The 17,616-nt window shown below is 35.8% G+C and overlaps 1 protein-coding gene across 1 annotated transcript in view; it reads left to right on the top strand.

The window, feature by feature from the left end:
• CCDC171 (coiled-coil domain containing 171) overlaps nucleotides 1-17,616 on the top strand; it is a 157,398-nt gene that overhangs the window by 119,383 nt on the left and 20,399 nt on the right. Inside the window, 1 exon segment of the mRNA XM_027709201.1 lies at nucleotides 14,061-14,211. Coding sequence (XP_027565002.1) covers nucleotides 14,061-14,211 — 151 coding nt within the window.

The raw sequence follows: 17,616 nt of genomic DNA, 5'->3' as shown, positions 1-17,616 counted from the left end.
TTAGAAGCTATTTTAGCATAATTAAACTATAAATACTTTAAAACATACTATTAGTGTATACTAGTAAAATACTATTTAAAACATTAAAAAATGAGACATCTTTTAAATACCAGTGACGTTGGAAATTTGCTTTCTATAATTTGAATTTCACATCACTCTCCTGCGGCTTAACTGTGTTCCTGACTTCTTTCCTCTTCACAGCATTTGTGTTAGCAGTTTTTTCCTCCCTCTTTTCTATGGGCTTTTTGTTGCTCTCTCTCCTTTCCTCATTTCCCCGGTCCTGTCATTAACCTCTTTTCCTCACTTTCTCAGCCACCTTTGCACTTCTTGTTTCTTCCCTTGCCTTTCTTCATTCTAATAAATTAGTACAGATAATATGAAGAACCTTCTCACAGGGCTTTGTAGTTAGCTGTACACTGTTTGCACCCCAACCATGCTAATTAAGGCTTGGCCTTATGGGACCATAAATATCAAAGTCAGTATCTGTAATCACCAACTAATCAATTACTGAAAGCTGTCTCTTTGTGCCTGTGACACTACTAACTCTTGTCCAGCCCCTTTCGTAAGCACTATTAGTTTTGTAAAAACTTTTTACTAAGATGTACTGATGGTTATCTTGAATGTTAAAGTTAGTATATAATCATTTAACCTTCCAGTAACCTTTCTTAATGGAAAAGGTTCTTTCTTGACCCTGTCAAGCAACCATGTAGCTAACCGCCTTTGTCCATTCAGAGTTTTTCATACATTTATGTCTGTTGTGTGTTTGTGATCTCTTAGGAATTATCTGTGCTGATATGCAAGAAAGCTCTGTAAGAACTGTGTAAAATATGATCTTAATTCACTAAGTTTATTTGTTTAGTTTTGCTTCTGCTTGTAATCCTGGGAATTTTTTTCCCAGCTGGTTATCAGGTTGTTGCATCTTATTGCAGGAAGCATCTTTCTTGTTTTTTCTTCACTATTCTTTCATGAGAAAAATTGCTCCAGAGTCATGGTGATCTCAATATGTACCCAACGGTGCCTCAGTGAACAAGGGCAGGCTCCTAAATGTTATAATTACAAAATAAAACATCGTTCAATCACAGAAGATATAAAATACAGTTTTCACAACACCTGGTTTGTTAGACAGATTTTCTTACTTTAGAAATCCTTTCTTTCAGAACTGTACAGGTTTATCTGTGCACAGTATCTTCAGAAAAGGAGTAATTTTACCAGATAACTGATGTGACCGTATTTTTTTATATGGTGTGCAGTTTATACCATTGTAACACAGACAAATCCATTCAGAAGCATAGGTGTTTAACTGTTGATAATCATGTGGGTTAAAAATTGAATTCATGAAGTGAATACTGTGAAAGATTAGGAATTGTCTGGAGTCCTTTTTTTGTTTGTACTTGTTCTTTTAATCTCGGAAACTAAGAAGAAATACTGAGCAATAGAAATTAAGAAGGCAATAGACTTCATTACATAAATATTGAAGAAGAAACAGAATCAGACTGTTTTCCATTCTTAATTATACATAAAATAAAAAAACAGCCTTCAAATGCTGAAGCTTTTATTTTTTTTTCCACTTAACTGCTTAGTAGTCCGTTATTATAAAACATGTCTATCTCTTTGTTATTCTTATCAATAGCTTACAGAGTAAGAAAAAATTATTAAATATTGCACTATATTAGTTCAAGAATTTTGTAATGGAATTGAGAGAAGTTTCTGCCCAGATATTGCGTTTGGCGGTCCTTGTAGTTAAAGACCTGAGAAAGGAAGGGTTATCTACAACTTGAGAGAGTTTATTATGGCTTAGTGATTTGCTGATTGATTTCATTTGCTGTCAGTTAAGGCTCTCTTAATGTCAGCTTTCTTTGCATAGTGCCTTGAAATAAAGACTGATGAAGATTTTTCAGATTGATGCCACTTACATAAACTGACCCTGATTTGCCCTTCTGCAAGACAGTATAAGTGACAGCAGTTAGAAGAAAATATAGCAGTGAATTAAGAAAAACACTAAATCTTTCAGAATATAAAACTAGGCATAAAAACCCAGGCTGTTCTGTTATTTCCACATTGTCCTGTATTGAAGAAATAGACTGGGATAGCATCCCAAGTGGTGTACTGAAGTGAAATTTGAAGAGGGCGAGCTTTGAAAGGATTAAAAGTTAACCTGTTTTTTTACCAAATTCTACCAATTTGGCCTTATTATTTATTTTGGTATGGTTGTTTTTTGTTTTTTTTTTTTAAGGGAGTGTGGCTGCCAGGAAAAATTGTGTAAATTGTGGCTCTTAATTCACATATGTTGTTACCTGCAAATTTTATTTTTTACCCTGTTATTTAGCAGGAATCATAATAAACTATTTTTAAGCGGTTGTCTTGATTTTTCAATAACTGAATTGATTGATTGGTCTAGTGACACATGTTGCTAGTATCCTAAGATCACAAATACCAACATTATATTGGACTGTGAAAAGCACAAATTCTTCAGTTTCATATGGTCTATTCCTATAGATGTTCCAGGACTAATATGCTTTAAGTAGGGCACTCAAATTAATATTTGTCCATTGCCGTACCCAATTCTGTTATAGTGTTTTAAAGTCTCCCTTCATTATGGTCTTTTCCCTCATTTTGGTCTCTTCCTGTTAGAAGCAAAAAAGTGGTAAGAAATTAGAGGGTGAGGAGAAAATGGAGGGATCTGGAAGGTACTGTAACTAATGGAAATTTCATGAATGTGGAACTGTTTTGTAAACCTGAATAGTAGGGATACATAGCCTGCATGTTGGCAAGTTTACCTGCAGAAGATTGAATGTTTCATGGCTTTTAAAAAGATAGTATTCATGGAAGGACCAACATTGTTTATCCTCCTGGAACCTTGCTAGAACTTAAATTACTTTGGATTGCTTCAACATCATGATCTTTTTTGACAGAAGTACAGTTCTAAAGAAAAGATCAGGAGGGAACGGTCACCGATTCCCCCTATGGGGCAAACTTAAAATGTCCGTTTAATACCTGAAGTTCTGATTTCTCTCTGTTCAGAGGCAGATTGTGTGATCTTTTCCAGTACCAGCCCCCAACTGGTGGGTCTCCCACTTTCTGATTGTATAATAATTGACAAATACTACAGGGAGAGATTAGAGAGCAAAGCATCATGTTATTGCCACAGTGTACAGTGCCAGACTTTCCCTCCATCCAGTTTCCCAATCTTAAATGAATATTTTTTTAGACTAATATTGTGCAAGCTAAAGGTTACAAGTTGAGGTTTAAATTCATAAGTTTTTACACATTTTGCAAAGATGACAGTACTGGGTTTTGAGCAGAGAGAATCCTACATGTCAAAATGTGCTGTTTGTCTGTACCTTGGCAAATGTCACTATCTTAGATGCTTGATTTGTTCTGCATTTATTCCACATGAGACTTGCTGCAAATTTTACTCCTTTGGGAAATAGTCTGTGGGACTGAGTAAACATTTAATGCTTAGAGGGTACAAAGAATAGCAGGAAATCAGGTTGCCCCTGCTTTAAGACAGGTTGGACAGGGGAAATAAAAAAAAAAAAGAAAAATATTATAAGAAACTGGGCTAAAATGTCTCCAGAATTTCTCCTAGCCTCCACCATTTTTGTTCATGGACCTTCTGAAACAAAATTAGTATTTTTGTGTTCAGCACCCGTTCATTGTCCCGTTGCTTTTTGAAACCATGTAAAGGTAAATATTCACATGACTTGCAGATATGACTTTTGCAGCTTTACTACACACTTTCTGAAAAACTATTTTCTATGTTTATTTTGAAAATGGTTTCTGCTATTTCATTTAATATTAATATTGTTAATTGTAATAAATGTTCCCAGTTTACCTTATTTATGCTAGTCATGCTTTAGCATTGATTGTCACCTCCTATTCTGGGACACTCCATCAGAAATTGTTTCTTTTCAGGTTGCTTTCCTCATTTCTGAACTACAAGAAGATGGAAACAGTAGAAATCATTTATAGTTTCTAGAATTCTTAAGTTGTGGAAGTGGTTTCTCTGTTAGAAACATTCATAGGCACAATTACTCATAAATGATCTAACTGCAGATAGCGATCCAGCTCTGAAAAATGGATTAGGAAGTAGTAACCAATTAACATAAGAAGTAGTTTAAAAAATGCTATCCTCGTGGGTGTTTGTAAGTTAGAGTAGCCTGGGATTCTTGGATAAGAACCAGTTGCTTTTGTTGATCCACCATTAAGGACACCACTCAAGTACATGCTAGTGCAGTGCTTGCATTCATTACCAAATTTGGTAAAAATAGAAAGACTAGGAAGGGCTTTCTCAGTCTCATTACAATAGCCTATGATATGGAATGTTTTACTTCTGATCTTACTGATGAAAAATACTTTATGCTTTCTAGGCAAACTCATCTCACCTGTGCCTATCTTCCTTAGTTTTCTCCTTTCACTGTTGCTATAAGCATCCAGTTCCATTAACAGAATTCAGAAAGTCACTCTGTATCTTAGGCTTCTGAGGAATTGGATCTAATTGTTGACTCTTGGCTCTGGCCAAGGAAATGGACCATAACACCCTGTTCCTTACTTGCCAGGCTCCCAACCTAATAATTTGAATCATATTCCGCAATCTCATTATAAGTTTTCATTTAATGGAAAGACAGTTGGTGCATTTCACAGAATCATAGAATCAGCCGGGTTGGAAAAGACCTCTGAGTTCATCAAGTCCAACCCTTGATCCAACACTGCCATGGTTACTAGACCATGGCACTAAGTGCCACATCCAGTCTCTTCTTAAAAACCTCCAAGGATGGAGAATCCACTACCTCCCTGGGCAGCCCATTCCAATGCCTGATTACTCTCTCTGTAAAAAATTTCTTCCTAGTATCCAACCTAAACCTCCCCATGCAGAGCTTAAGACCATGCCCTCTTGTCTGAAGGCAAAGCTGAAAATCAATGTCTTCTAAAATATTATCTAAAAAGGCTCATCTGGTAGCAACACATCTTTAATTCTTAGTCTGAATGAGGACAACCAGACGTCTGCCACCAGCAAAGTTAGTTCTTCTTTTGTTAAGGAAACTTCTCAGTCTGACCATTCATGACTCTCTGGTGGTCATACTCCCAATGCCAGAGACTTTCGCTGTTGGGACTGAAGCCCCTTCACAGCGAGTGGCTCAGTGAGCCCATGGGTGCTGCACTTGACTCCCCCCACACACCACATTCACACAGTCAGACCAGGTTTCCTTACAGGTTTGACCCCGTGTTTCCCTTAGCAGTGTCTAAGATGTCTTGTTCCCTAAAGTCATTTATTCCTGGCACCATAACAGAAACAGCTCAAGCTGGGTACCTCCAAGGAGGACCCCCAGTGAAGGAACCCCTGGGCTCACAGCTCCTGCTATGTTTCTCAGTGTCCATTCACCTGGCTGGCTGTTACCGATTCTCTTGCCCTTTGTTATCCCAAAGTTTGGCAGTTCACGGCCTCTTGTCTCAGGCTCCCACCCAGAGCTCCATCTGCCTCTCCATTTGCAGTTTGCAAGCTGATCTACTTGGGCCGGGTGTATTCCTCAACACTTTAAAGCTGTTCCAAGTGAACACCATTCTCACTTAGCTTATTGACCTCTTGCACTGAAGAGGCCAGACTTCAGTATAGTGCAGTCTCACTTTTCCATCAACTTTTAGCATATGCTGGTTGAGATTTATACCTTTCTGAGTTGAGCTAATCTGTCATTTTAAATGACAAATGCCAAAAAGGCAGACAAACAGAGAATCATGTTTTCCCAACAAGAGTTTTATTCAGATGTACATCCACTGTTAGTAGAACTTGATATTCAGAGATGATGAGGATTATTTTATTTGGTCTTATTCCTCAGATTATGATGATTCAAAGTGAACTTTGAGAAGAAAATATTTTATTTATATAATACTAAGCTTTAAGGATAGCAAGTTGTCAAGCTCAGTGATGGTGCCAATTTTGTAAGACATTGCCAATATTCTCCAGCTTTTGCTTTGTAAAGAGGGATGCTAATGTGTATGCTCATTGTGAGCATCAATAGTAGGTGTACCATGTTCTTTAAATTTCCTTTGACTCCTCAGATTTTGGAACATGAGCTGTTGTTACTGAAATTTCTAATAAAACATTTTTATATCATAAATTAGGTCTTGAAAGCAAGTCTGATTGAAAATCTAGCTGTTTGCATGTTGTTGGGGTTTTTTTTAGTAAACATTTCATTAAGTTTAAGCATGTATGAAGCAAACTAGTTACTCACTAACATCTGAGTTTAGGCAGAATGAAGTGAGGACACCTGTCCATTCTATATGTGGCAGTGGACATTAGATTAAAGGTGTGAGGAATGCAATTCAGCTTTTCTTGATCATTATGTTCTCTACAGAGACAGAGGCTAGTGCTTTTTCCTGTGCTGGCATTGTTAATCTATGCATATAACTGGAGTTTTGTGAGAAGCCAAAATGAAAAAATTAATTTGCTATCCAACCTAATAGTTTAGAATTTCCTTGCAAAACTACAAAATGTTGCTTTATGTAGGATGAAATATCCATGCTGACTTTAAAATGCAGTGCTGCCATGAGCATTCATAAGAAAAGCAAAGGAAATGAAGTAGCTATTTCACAAAACTAATGAAGTAGCTATTTCGCAAAACTTTGCACCATTTCCTAGCCCCTAGGCTCATTGGACTGTAGCATTCACCCAAAATCTGATACAAAGATTAGGACTCAGTAATGAGTGTTTATGTATGAGCTACATAACCACAGTTGTCATATTAACTAAATCTGCCAGAAGGGGCCTTTGTCTCTCCTAGTAAATGGCAACTAGAGCATAGACTGTCCTCAGCTTTTTGCATGGAAAATACAAAGTGTACACATTTCCACATATGCAAAACCTTTTATCTAATTCAATTTTAAAATGTTTTAATTTCCAATTGAAAAGCTGTTTCTTGTGGCCATAAGGGAGTAATCTATATCACTTCATAACTCTAGTCAAAATACTCAAGGAAATGTCTATACTGAGCCCAGATTTTGTGGGTTGATCATGTTCTCTTGGAGTCAGCAACAGACTTTTTCTACAGTAGTTAAAACTAAGTATTTTTTCATGAGTAAGGCCTATTTCTTTGCTAAGAGTAATTGAAAGTGGTCTTAGTTAACAGAGCACTCTTTAAAACCAATGAAAAACTACTGTTTTAATTTTAAGTAAGCTACAATGTTGGCAAATAGTTGAGTTAGTTACTTAGGTTGGATAGTTTGTGGACAGCATTTCAAAGAACAGAAGAGTTTTTCAGATTTCACATTTACCTTCCATGTGAAGTTGCTTCAGATTTTTCTACTTAGTAACTTGATAGATTAATGCCTGCTTCTCTCCCCTCCTTATATTGTTGTCCTACACATGCACCTATAACTAGTCAATAGATTTTAGACTTAGTATTTAGGTAGCATTTATTTATAAAAATTGTTTTGCTTATATAGGATATCTTATCCATATGTAAGAGTTCCTGAAAATAAGAAAGAATATGCTTTTTAAAATTTATTTTACTTCCATGAATTTGGTTGTGGAAAACAGAATTCTGTGCTTCAGCTTTTGTACATCTTTTCTGATTCCAAGATGTCGCTTCAGTAGGCCAAAAGCAACATCATCAAGATTCAGACAACTTGTACTTTCACTTGATATTTCATCTGAGTTTTGATGAGAAGTTTTACTCTCTTCTTTTTCCTTTACACTGAACGTGTGATGGGGCACTGTCATGTTTTATAATAAAAGTACATCCTGACTTTTCTGTAGTGACTGCTGCTGTTCGGTTCCTCTCATCAGTGGTAATATATTATGCTCACACTAAGCAGATTTTCATGCTCACAGTTGAGGCACTTTAATGTGGACTTTATAGTATTTTCAGTGACTATCTGTCTCTCTTTGTTTCATCCCTGCCTAGAATGTGCACTGCAACAGAAGTTGTAGGTAGGGTACCAGCCTGAAACTTCTTTCAGTTTCTGTTTCTTTCTCATTAAAATCATTTACTTGAAAAATTCCCTCCCTGACAAACTGAAATGTTCTTTTTGAACCAAAATTGTGTAAGAAGATGGGAAGAGGTACAACGTAGTGGTAACATTTTCCCCATAGCTGTAGCTTAAACTACAAGTTCTTCAGGGCAGCAATTGATTCTCTTTTACATTTTGTATGTAACTTTGCTTGACTTAGTGCAAATGACAAGGAGAATGGTCTTTGCATGTAAACATTATTGGCCTATAAAAACCTGCATTTCCTTAATTTTGTTACGTGATAATTTTCTTGCATGGTCCACAGATATTTCTGAGTAGTCAAGGCTGCAGGTAGGTCCTTTGCTATGAAATTCTAAGGATGCTTTTCTACCTCATCATACCTACAAATACATTTATCTTAATTTATAATTTTCTGAAAGATTGATATGATTTTTGAAAATCTTACGCTTTGTAATAATTTTCATGGCCATTGTTGTTATGCCCATCTGCTGTGGTTTCCAGTAGAAGCACTTTCCCTTCCATTGCTGTCAACTTCAATGGTCCCTTTTTGGTTTTCTTGTAGGAAGTCATGTCATTACCTCTTGCAGAGAATCTAGACTTTTATTTAGAGCTTCACTCCCTTGGGCTGTCCTCTGAGACCTACAGGGTAAAGTAATTGTTATTGAAGTGAAGGGGATAGAATTGGGCACCGTGTGTGGCACTGAGTCGGCTTTCATTGGGGAAAAAAAAGTTTTAAGAAAACTGACCTGCTTTTTGTCACATTTAAATTGTTCATGCCACACTTGAATGGAACTGAACAAAATGTTTAGTGTTGAAATGAAATACAAGGAGAACAAATCATTAAAGAAGGGTCAAACAGCTGCAAAAGTGCAATTTTGCTGAATGCTGTCTCCCTTGAGGTTTTATCCTGATGCCTGAGAAGCTGCTGTATTTGTATCCTCCACTGATGCCACTAGACATTTTGGATTGTGGGCCAAGGCAACCAGGATGGATTTTCAAATGCTAAAATGTATGGGGGAAATTAATTTTATCCTTTCTTCTCCAAACATACCTCTCTTAAATCTATAATAAGTATCTTGAAATCTTATTTCAACCAAAAACTCACTGATGTATGTTTTGTTTTCTGGACTCATTTTAATGAACCTTATTTATGTCAGCTTGAAGCAAGGCATTAATGACAGGTATGCAGAACTCCAGCCAAATTCCGTACCATAAATGAAATTCTCAGTCTTTTCAGATTCTCATGTAAGCAGTTTGCTGTGCTAATCTTTTATTCGTCTGAAGTCCATTCATTATTCCTTCTCTCGTTCTTTTTTATCTTTTGTATATGTAGGCCTGGGGTATTTTACTACCTGCTAACACTGTTTTTAGTTGAAGAATTTCCTAAAGGGAGAAGCAAAATTTCAACTTTTTTGTACTTTTTGGGTTTTTTTTGTAAAGTAGATGGTCTTGTTATTCTGACTGCAGCATCTGATGTTACAAAGTCAATGTTTATATTGTCAGGATGTAAGTCTTTTTGACACCTTTTGATAAGCATCATTTCGACATAGGGTCTCCTTCCTCTAGTTTTGTTCCTTCCAAAGACCAGTTGTGGTTCTGTGATAACAGCAGGCTCAAGAAGATCCTGAGTTCAAGTTATGGATATAAAAATAAAGAAACTGATTCTTAATAACTTGGTACTTTATTTGTAACTTTGGAGGAGTCTAAAACTTTAAATGGAAATTTTTATTCTCTACTACTTGTAACTCATAATCCAAAAATTTTCATTTTTAACTGTGTTCTCAATAGTGAGAAACAGAGGACAACATCTACATTCTTTTAATTTGGAATTTAAAAGACCATTTTTGTGATGTATAATAAATACATTAAAACATTGATGAGAGGTTTGCTAATTTGCATATGCTGATCTATGTATTTCTTGTCATATGTTTCTACTATAACTTAATTGAGAACAGCTGACATTTGAATAACCTTTGAATTTCATAAATTATTTCTTTAAAAGATTGATCTTCTTTTCATGTTTCCAATTTATTGAAGATTGTTATGTAATTTGTCAGTATTAGCCATTTTTCTGTTTACATAAAATACCTATGAAGATTGGAGTCTTTCAGTCTTCTAAATTTAGAGCCAGTAATACACAAAAAAGCTGTTTTACAGCATCTACAGCACTGTGCTCCTGAAAATTACTGATTCTAGAAATGGTGTACAGAACTAGGCAATGATTGGTTATTCAAAAGTACACGGAAGGAATGTTAGAAAAAATTAGTTTTAATGTCCCCTGGAGGACTGTTCTAAGCTTAAGTGTTCTCTATCCTTTTAAAGATTAATCTGGAGGAAGAAAGCATAGCTTCAATATCGCTACTTTGTTGGTCTGTAGTTTGTAGACAGCATCAACTTAGTTTGTTTTACTTTTACTCCCAATTTTGGTTTCTCAGCTTTACCAACATGTAGCCTAAGCCAAAAAATTTTTATGCAGTCCTTGTATTACAGTTGAGACATCTTTGAATAGGTTGTAAGGGCCTTTTTCCACTCAGAATATTCAGAGACTCTTTTTCTAATTGAATAAAGATCTAAAATTTAAAATACTTTATGATATGAATAGCACTTAACTGATTTTTTCAAAATGTTCTGGTTTACTTTGTGCTCTAAAGATGGTTAAAATGCTTTTAGGGATTTCCTAGATGAAGATACTGTTTTAAATGTTTAAATAGCTATAAAGACAAAAGATCCTTAGAAGTACTTAGGCTTAAAATAATTTGTCCATTAACAGTTAGATTTGAAAATGGAACTTGGGCATTATTGCAAATTCTGTGTCTAGTCCAGCATCTCCATCATAAAAGCATCCTTTTTCCATGCCAATGTTATGAATATATTTTTAGCCTATAAGTTGCAACCAGTTATGTGTAAAGTCACGCATCTCTTTTCATGAAGTTGCCTGTGTCTTGTCTTGGTGTTGGAGCATGGGTCTCCTCTCACATTAAAAACACTTTTGGCAGTGAAGACACTCCTACCATTTGCTTCTGCCATATCAGTAGCACATGATGTAGAATGTTAAATACTAGTGATATTCTCTGTAAAATAAAACATTGTGTGGAGTAAAAGGAAAGGAAAGAGGTCACAGGAAAAAACCAAAAAACCACTTAGCATCTGATTGTTTCCTCTTTTTGTCTTTGATTAACGTGGAGTAATTGCATACAATTTGTGGTCTTAAAGTTGACAGTCCTATGTAAATTTCAACTATTAACTTGCATCGTGTTCCATCCTTAGGATCACTTTTAATCATTGAATTAGGTTGAAATTGAAATTGGTCCCAGCCCCTTGCACAAGCAGGGGCACCTAAAGCCAGTAATGTTCAAAATTAGTATTCTTCAGCTCCACTGGTTTTGTGGCGTCCTTGGTTAAGTCTTCTCCCCACTAACTTTCCTATAATACTTGTCTGTCTGAGAATGTTTAACTTTTGAAGTAGTCTGAGTTGCAATAATACTGGTTCCTATAATGTGTGGGGATCACTACCTCTGGCCTTTCTGAATCGAATTAATTTTCTGGTGTCTATATTTGAAATATTTTCATAACTGAAGACTATTTTTTATTGCTTTGTGTTCTGTTCCCTGTTTGCATGTCATAGTATTGCCAACACATTCAAAAGCAGAAGTGCTCGCTAAAATGCAGATCCTGCAGATGTGTATGAATGTCAAATTTTATGTTATAAAAATTAATCAGGAGGGTTGCTGAAGCATCTTATTGTTGTGTATACTTAAAAGCTATACATACATCTTATTTCTACGTATACTTAAAACCAAAAGAAAACATTCCTTAGCAGGAAAGGAAAAAACTTCTGCAGAACTAGGTTTGCATTCCAGGAGATTCAGTCAACTGATTTTCTTGATCATGGAACAGTTTTCAGGTGCAGATATATTTGTGTCTGTAATATTTAAATAGGGATCTAAATTCAAGTTCTGAACTCCTTTAGAGATGCATTTAATCATTAGGTGACATCTTGTAATTTGCAAGTGGCCAGATTCTCTGCCCATTCCCTGTACATCAAGCTTTCTAATAAGTGGAACTTTTGTATGACATAAAGCAGATAGGTCACTCAATTTGTGACCGACATGAGTTATGTAAAATCATTTGTGCCTTCCAATGGCACATCTGAAAACCCAATATATTTACCTTTCTCCTTGTCATTTAGAATAAATGTTCTGCACACTCATTATTCTGGATTCCATGCCACCCACTGGAAGACCCAAAAATATTGTTTGCTCTAACCTGGTCTTGAACAAGAGAAATCTAAACTGACCCTGGCTCTTTGCTAGGGAGTTGAGATAACTGGAACGAGTGTGTATCTATGGGTGTATGAATGCTACCTTCCACACTGATGAATCATTAGCTGCTGCTAAGTCACTTCTTTCTGGACTAAAAAGAAATCTAGAACTCTTAGAAAAATAGAATTGCTGTGTTTGAAAATAAAAGCTCAGGGATACATTTTTCCTAGGCTGAAAATTTTCAAACTTATTTAACAAGAAAACAAATTAAATAGCTGAGTAGATCAGGAAGGAATTAGAAAACAGTATTTCAAATATCTGCATGAACTTAGAGTGCCTGTGGAGCTGTAGGATGATGCTGTATAGGTTAGTGGCTTCACTAGCTTTGTAGTAGCAGAGGGAAAAGGAAGAAGGTGAGCAAACATTAAACATTATACACTCTATACATTCCAGTTCAGTGGCACCTTTAAATATCATGTGTGAAGTAATCAAAGGAACACATAAGATTTTTTTCTGTGAGATTTGAGACACAGCTTGTTATGATGCAATGGTATAAACCTTATTTATGAGTCACAGGCCCAGTCCATAGACCTATTTCAGCATGTGTCTAATTTTTAACATGTGGTCAGTTGCCATATGAAGACTCTCAGACATTTTTATATAGAGTGTGAGATATATCCACATTCTTGCTTGGTATTATTTTTGAAGAGCCGCAGCATTTTAGTCATGTTGAATGTGGAATGAAAAATTTTAAAAGCAGGATCAGAGCTGACAGTGGCAGACTTACAGAGCTATGTGAATACACTTTTAGGACTAGCACCATGGTATTTAAAACATTTTGGATATTATTTCTGATGAGAAAAATTATGATGTTGTTAATTTGCCACTGCTGTTTTCTACACTTCACAATAAAATATCTTTATTGATTTCAGCTATGTTAACTTTTATTCTCAAAAGCAGTATTGTGTTTGAGAACAAAGAAAGGAAAACAGTAAAAATCTTTGTGAGTGCCTGTTTGTGGCACTAAGTTAATTTTTGTCTATACCACAGTCTTATATTCAAAAAGTCTATTTCATAGTATCTGTAATATGTTCTTACAGTAGAACTCGCTACAGGTCATTTCAAAGGGGAAAACTGAGCTTATGAAATGTGATTAACCAGTTGTAAAGAAGACCAATAATCTGAACAGTGTTACACTATTTAGGGTAGATATAAAGTTACCAGTAAGTCAAATCATTTGTACTCTCTTGTGCTGCTAACTGTATTATCATTCTGATCAATATTACAGGATTGGGACATTTTTCCACTATATACATGAAAACAATATATTTTCCCAGCTGTACTGTAATGAGATTATTTACCTTCAGAGGTCTGTAGGTTTACCATGTTTCTTTTGTTTCTGCCAAATTAATTTTCTTAACATGAAGTGGGAGGACTCATTCTGAAAGTGTGAAAATTTACCTGAAATTGTGTAGTGATTCTTTGTAAACAAATCAAACAGGCACTGAGTCTTGTAGTTAAATGAAATGGAAAATAGTATCAACTCTTCAATTCAGGACAGCATGACTGAAAACAGTTTATCAAAACACCTTCTAGTTGGGATGCACAGTCATTTGCTTTTCCTCAATGCTATTAATATTTCAGATTTTAGAAGGAATACAATGTTAGACCTTTGTTTAAGTCCTGAGACCAAAGTTTTACCTGGCTCAGAACTTTTGTTTGATTTCTCCAATTAAAAAAAATTAGGTCTTCTCTAATGAATTTGGATGTATGCTTTTGGCATTTAAGTATAGCTTACCTGGCACTGATGATTTATTTTACTTTCTAAAGGCCATGATTCAAAGTTTCATGGAACTTTACGAACTTGCAGTTTCCAGAGTTGAAACATTAGTGAGAGAAACAGAATCTCGACAGCTTCACATTGCAGCTCTAAAGTCCAGGCTCCAAACAGCATGTCTTCATGAAAGTGACCTTACAAATGGTAAGTCTGCTTTTCAAGTAAATTTTGTCATTTGGATGTGGTTTCTTAGCCAGCATTTCTCTTCATGCTGTATAGTTTCTGTAGGGAAATACAATAATATTTATCTGTAAACATATTAGAACAATAAAATTAGTGTCAACTGAATTTTTTTTCAGAAGAGAAAGGGATGGTACTAGTTAACAGAGGGATTAATTTTACTACTTTATCTTCTACAAGGACCTGTTCATTGCTGCTGTTGTTGGAAAAGTATACATTGTGATTTCTTTAGCTTTGGCAGTACAGTAAATAGTTGAACTTTGGACCTGAAGAATTTAACCATTTAGGGATGTAGCATGTTAAAACAGAGTGTTATTAGCTGTTCACGTAAACAAAATGTTTATTAGGAGATTTGGATATTAATGCTTCTCACAAAAGTTACAAAGGTTAAAATCCAATTTCAGAAATAATTTCTGGTCTAAAAATATTGCTGCCCACAAAGGTACTTGGATTTGTTTAAGGCTAATAAGGTGATTCTTCAGATCTGAGATCTCTCTCTAGGGGAATTGTTGAATGCAGATTTATTTGTCTCACAGAGGCAAGAGGCCAGACATATAAACTGTTATAAACTTGTAGCCAAGTATCTCTAGAATGAGACTGTGTAGGATGTGCAACTGGCATACACTTGATGTATTTGTCCTTACTTTTTCACAGAGAACGAAGGAGAAAGCTTTGGAGTTTGTTTTTGTGGGTTTTTTTGATTGTTGTTGTTGTCCTTCTCTTCTTTTTTCTTCTTTTAGTCTTGTGTAGCAAAGGACTATAAAGAAAATGAGGATTATCTTTGTTTTTGAAACAGAAGATCTGTAGGAAGAGAGCTGTCACTAAAGCAAATGTCATAAACACACTGGAAAATGTATACTCAAAGACTGTGACTGTGGCTTTGGCTTTGGTTGTCTCCTACAGAATTATATTAATTTCTTATCCTACTTCTAACAGCTGGGAAATTATTGTGAATAGAAACTATATTAATCAGTGCTGAATTTCAGTTTTAACATTTGAGGTGATAATTATTGAATGAAAACTTGGACTCTTTTGATATTTTCTGTTAGGTTTATATGTGTCCTGCTGAGCTTGTGGCCAGTGTAATTTTGGGCTACTCCTTTGCCTGTTATGATTGTTTTTGTTGTTTAAATCAAGATGACCACTTGTGTACTAAGATTGGGAAGTCTGTGGAACTTGCAGCGAGGTTTGCTTTTGTTTGGATTGAGAGAGCTTTTAGCAAAGATGTTGCTAGTCCTGCCTATGAAGGGCTATCCAGCTGCTTGTTATGTTACAATGAAAACAAACACCTTGCCTTCCCTAGCTCTCCAAAGCTTGTGATTCAAGGCAGTGCTTTTTAAGTAATTTATGTCTGCCTGCAGTGTCCATGTAAAGATGATACTATATGTGTTGAAGGGATATATTGGCCCTCTGGGAGAGCAATAGTTCTTCCTTTAGATGCCATTTAATTTGAATGTAAGCATAAGCATTAGTAGGAAGTATTTTAAAATTTTAATATAAAGGTAAAACAATTCAGAATGAGAGTCTCAGGTTGCTATGAAAAAAATATAAGTGATTATGCTATATTTTGTATATTTGGGGTTTCTGTAAAGCTTTTCCCTAATATTTGTAAAAGTAGTATTAAGCATGACTTTTAATAACTTCAACTATCACAGCTTTGTGGAGCGACTTACATTTTAATATTTCAGTTGATACTGTTCTGTTCTGATTTTGGGGAAGAAGTTCTGCACTAAATTTCTGTATTAAAATAGAACAGATTTTTTTTTCTTACTTTAAATGAAAGGGAGTGATAACTTCTTGAGTATGTGTTTGGTTTCAAAATTAGACAGTCTTTGTTGGTTTTAATTCACTATATTCTATCATATATCCATTGCAGGTGTGGTAGTTTGGCCTAGGCCTTCCTTGGTGACCAATTTGTAACCAAGGAAGTGCCCAGATTTACCCGGTATTCCCTACGATTTTTACGTAAGCCGGGGTATAAGAAGAAAGGAGGAGAGGCTTTTGCCCTCTTTCCTTCCGTCGGCTTTGGAGGTGCAGATCTCCCTGTTGTTGAGTCTGTCGGCTTGGAGAGTGAGACCTGGTAAGGCCTTGCTGACCTTGGGAGGCGGAGGCTGCCAGCAGTCGCTCCAGCATGACTCTCCATTGTCCCAAGGAGAGTAGTAAGATATTCTTTGCTAATTCTTTTAGTTGATAGACCTTGGGCTATTGATCGGGAGATATATATATATATTTTTTTTATTTTGGTTTTGTTCTTCCCTTCCCCTTTCCCTTTTCCTTGTGAAATTGTATATATATTTCAATTGTATATAACTGTAATATAAGTGTAAATATATTTATATATATTGCTTTAGCTGTCTCTCATTTCGGTTCTCTTGGGTTTTTTTTCCCTCTTCTCCCTTGGTTTGGGGAGGGGGGAGGACTTCTTGTGGTAAGGTTTGGAGACTTGGCAGGGAGCCAGCTTCAAACCATATCAGCAGGCAAAACTTTTCATATAGGAGACAAACTTGGACTGTATTAATTGTAGGCCTTTGTATGACATATGCTTGTGTTCCCTGAAGAGTAACCTGTTGCTCAGTGCTGAAATATATTTTTGAAGTCTTCCTGTTATATATCATGTGTGGACTCTTACTTTACCTTATAAGGCTGGGTTTTATCTCACTATGTTGTGGCTGTTTCTTGATGTCTTTTATGCTGGTTGCATAAGGAGCTTGCCCTCCCAACTGTCCATTGCTTACAAGTTTGGACCATTCCTCAGTATTATTATGTTCGGAAGGTTTTACTTTCCTAATTGACCTTTTTCTACTGAAATTTCATAACTATGTCACCTTTCTTTCTATTCACACTGTTTCTTCCCTCTTCTGTTGCTTTGCATTTTGCTGATAATTGTAAAAACAAAACTGATGCCATAAGGCAACATCAGTGATTCTGACTCGTCTTTTATCTAAGACTCTGAATTGACATCTCCATCCTGCAGTCTACTTCTAGTCCAAACACTTTCCTATTAGTCAATAGTGTTTAGATTATGAGATTGATATGTGTGGTCATGCTAATGTCAACAGAGAGGAACAGGAAGGGACATAATTATGATGGATAGAGGCCAGATGAACACTGAGAACACTGCCTATAGAAAATAGAATTATTATGTGGGGAAAAGTTAAGTCAGTAGCAGAATGTCTCTGTACTCTTCATTAGTTTCCAGCTATCTGTCTGTCATACTCATCTCTGGTGATTCTCCCTCTGTGTGATTTTAGTTCTTGCAACTCGCTTTCAGTATGGCTGAAAAACAGTTCAGGTTTTTTACCTGTCTTCTTCCCTTCCCTTCCCTTCCCTTCCCTTCCCTTCCCTTCCCTTCCCTTCCCTTCCCTTCCC

Source organism: Neopelma chrysocephalum, unplaced genomic scaffold, assembly GCF_003984885.1.
Source record: "Neopelma chrysocephalum unplaced genomic scaffold, ASM398488v2 Primary Assembly neopelma1_96710, whole genome shotgun sequence".
NCBI classification, from domain to species: Eukaryota; Metazoa; Chordata; class Aves; order Passeriformes; family Pipridae; genus Neopelma; species Neopelma chrysocephalum.
Note: the sequence above shows the minus strand (reverse complement) of the source record. Positions and strands in the feature narration are given on the sequence as shown.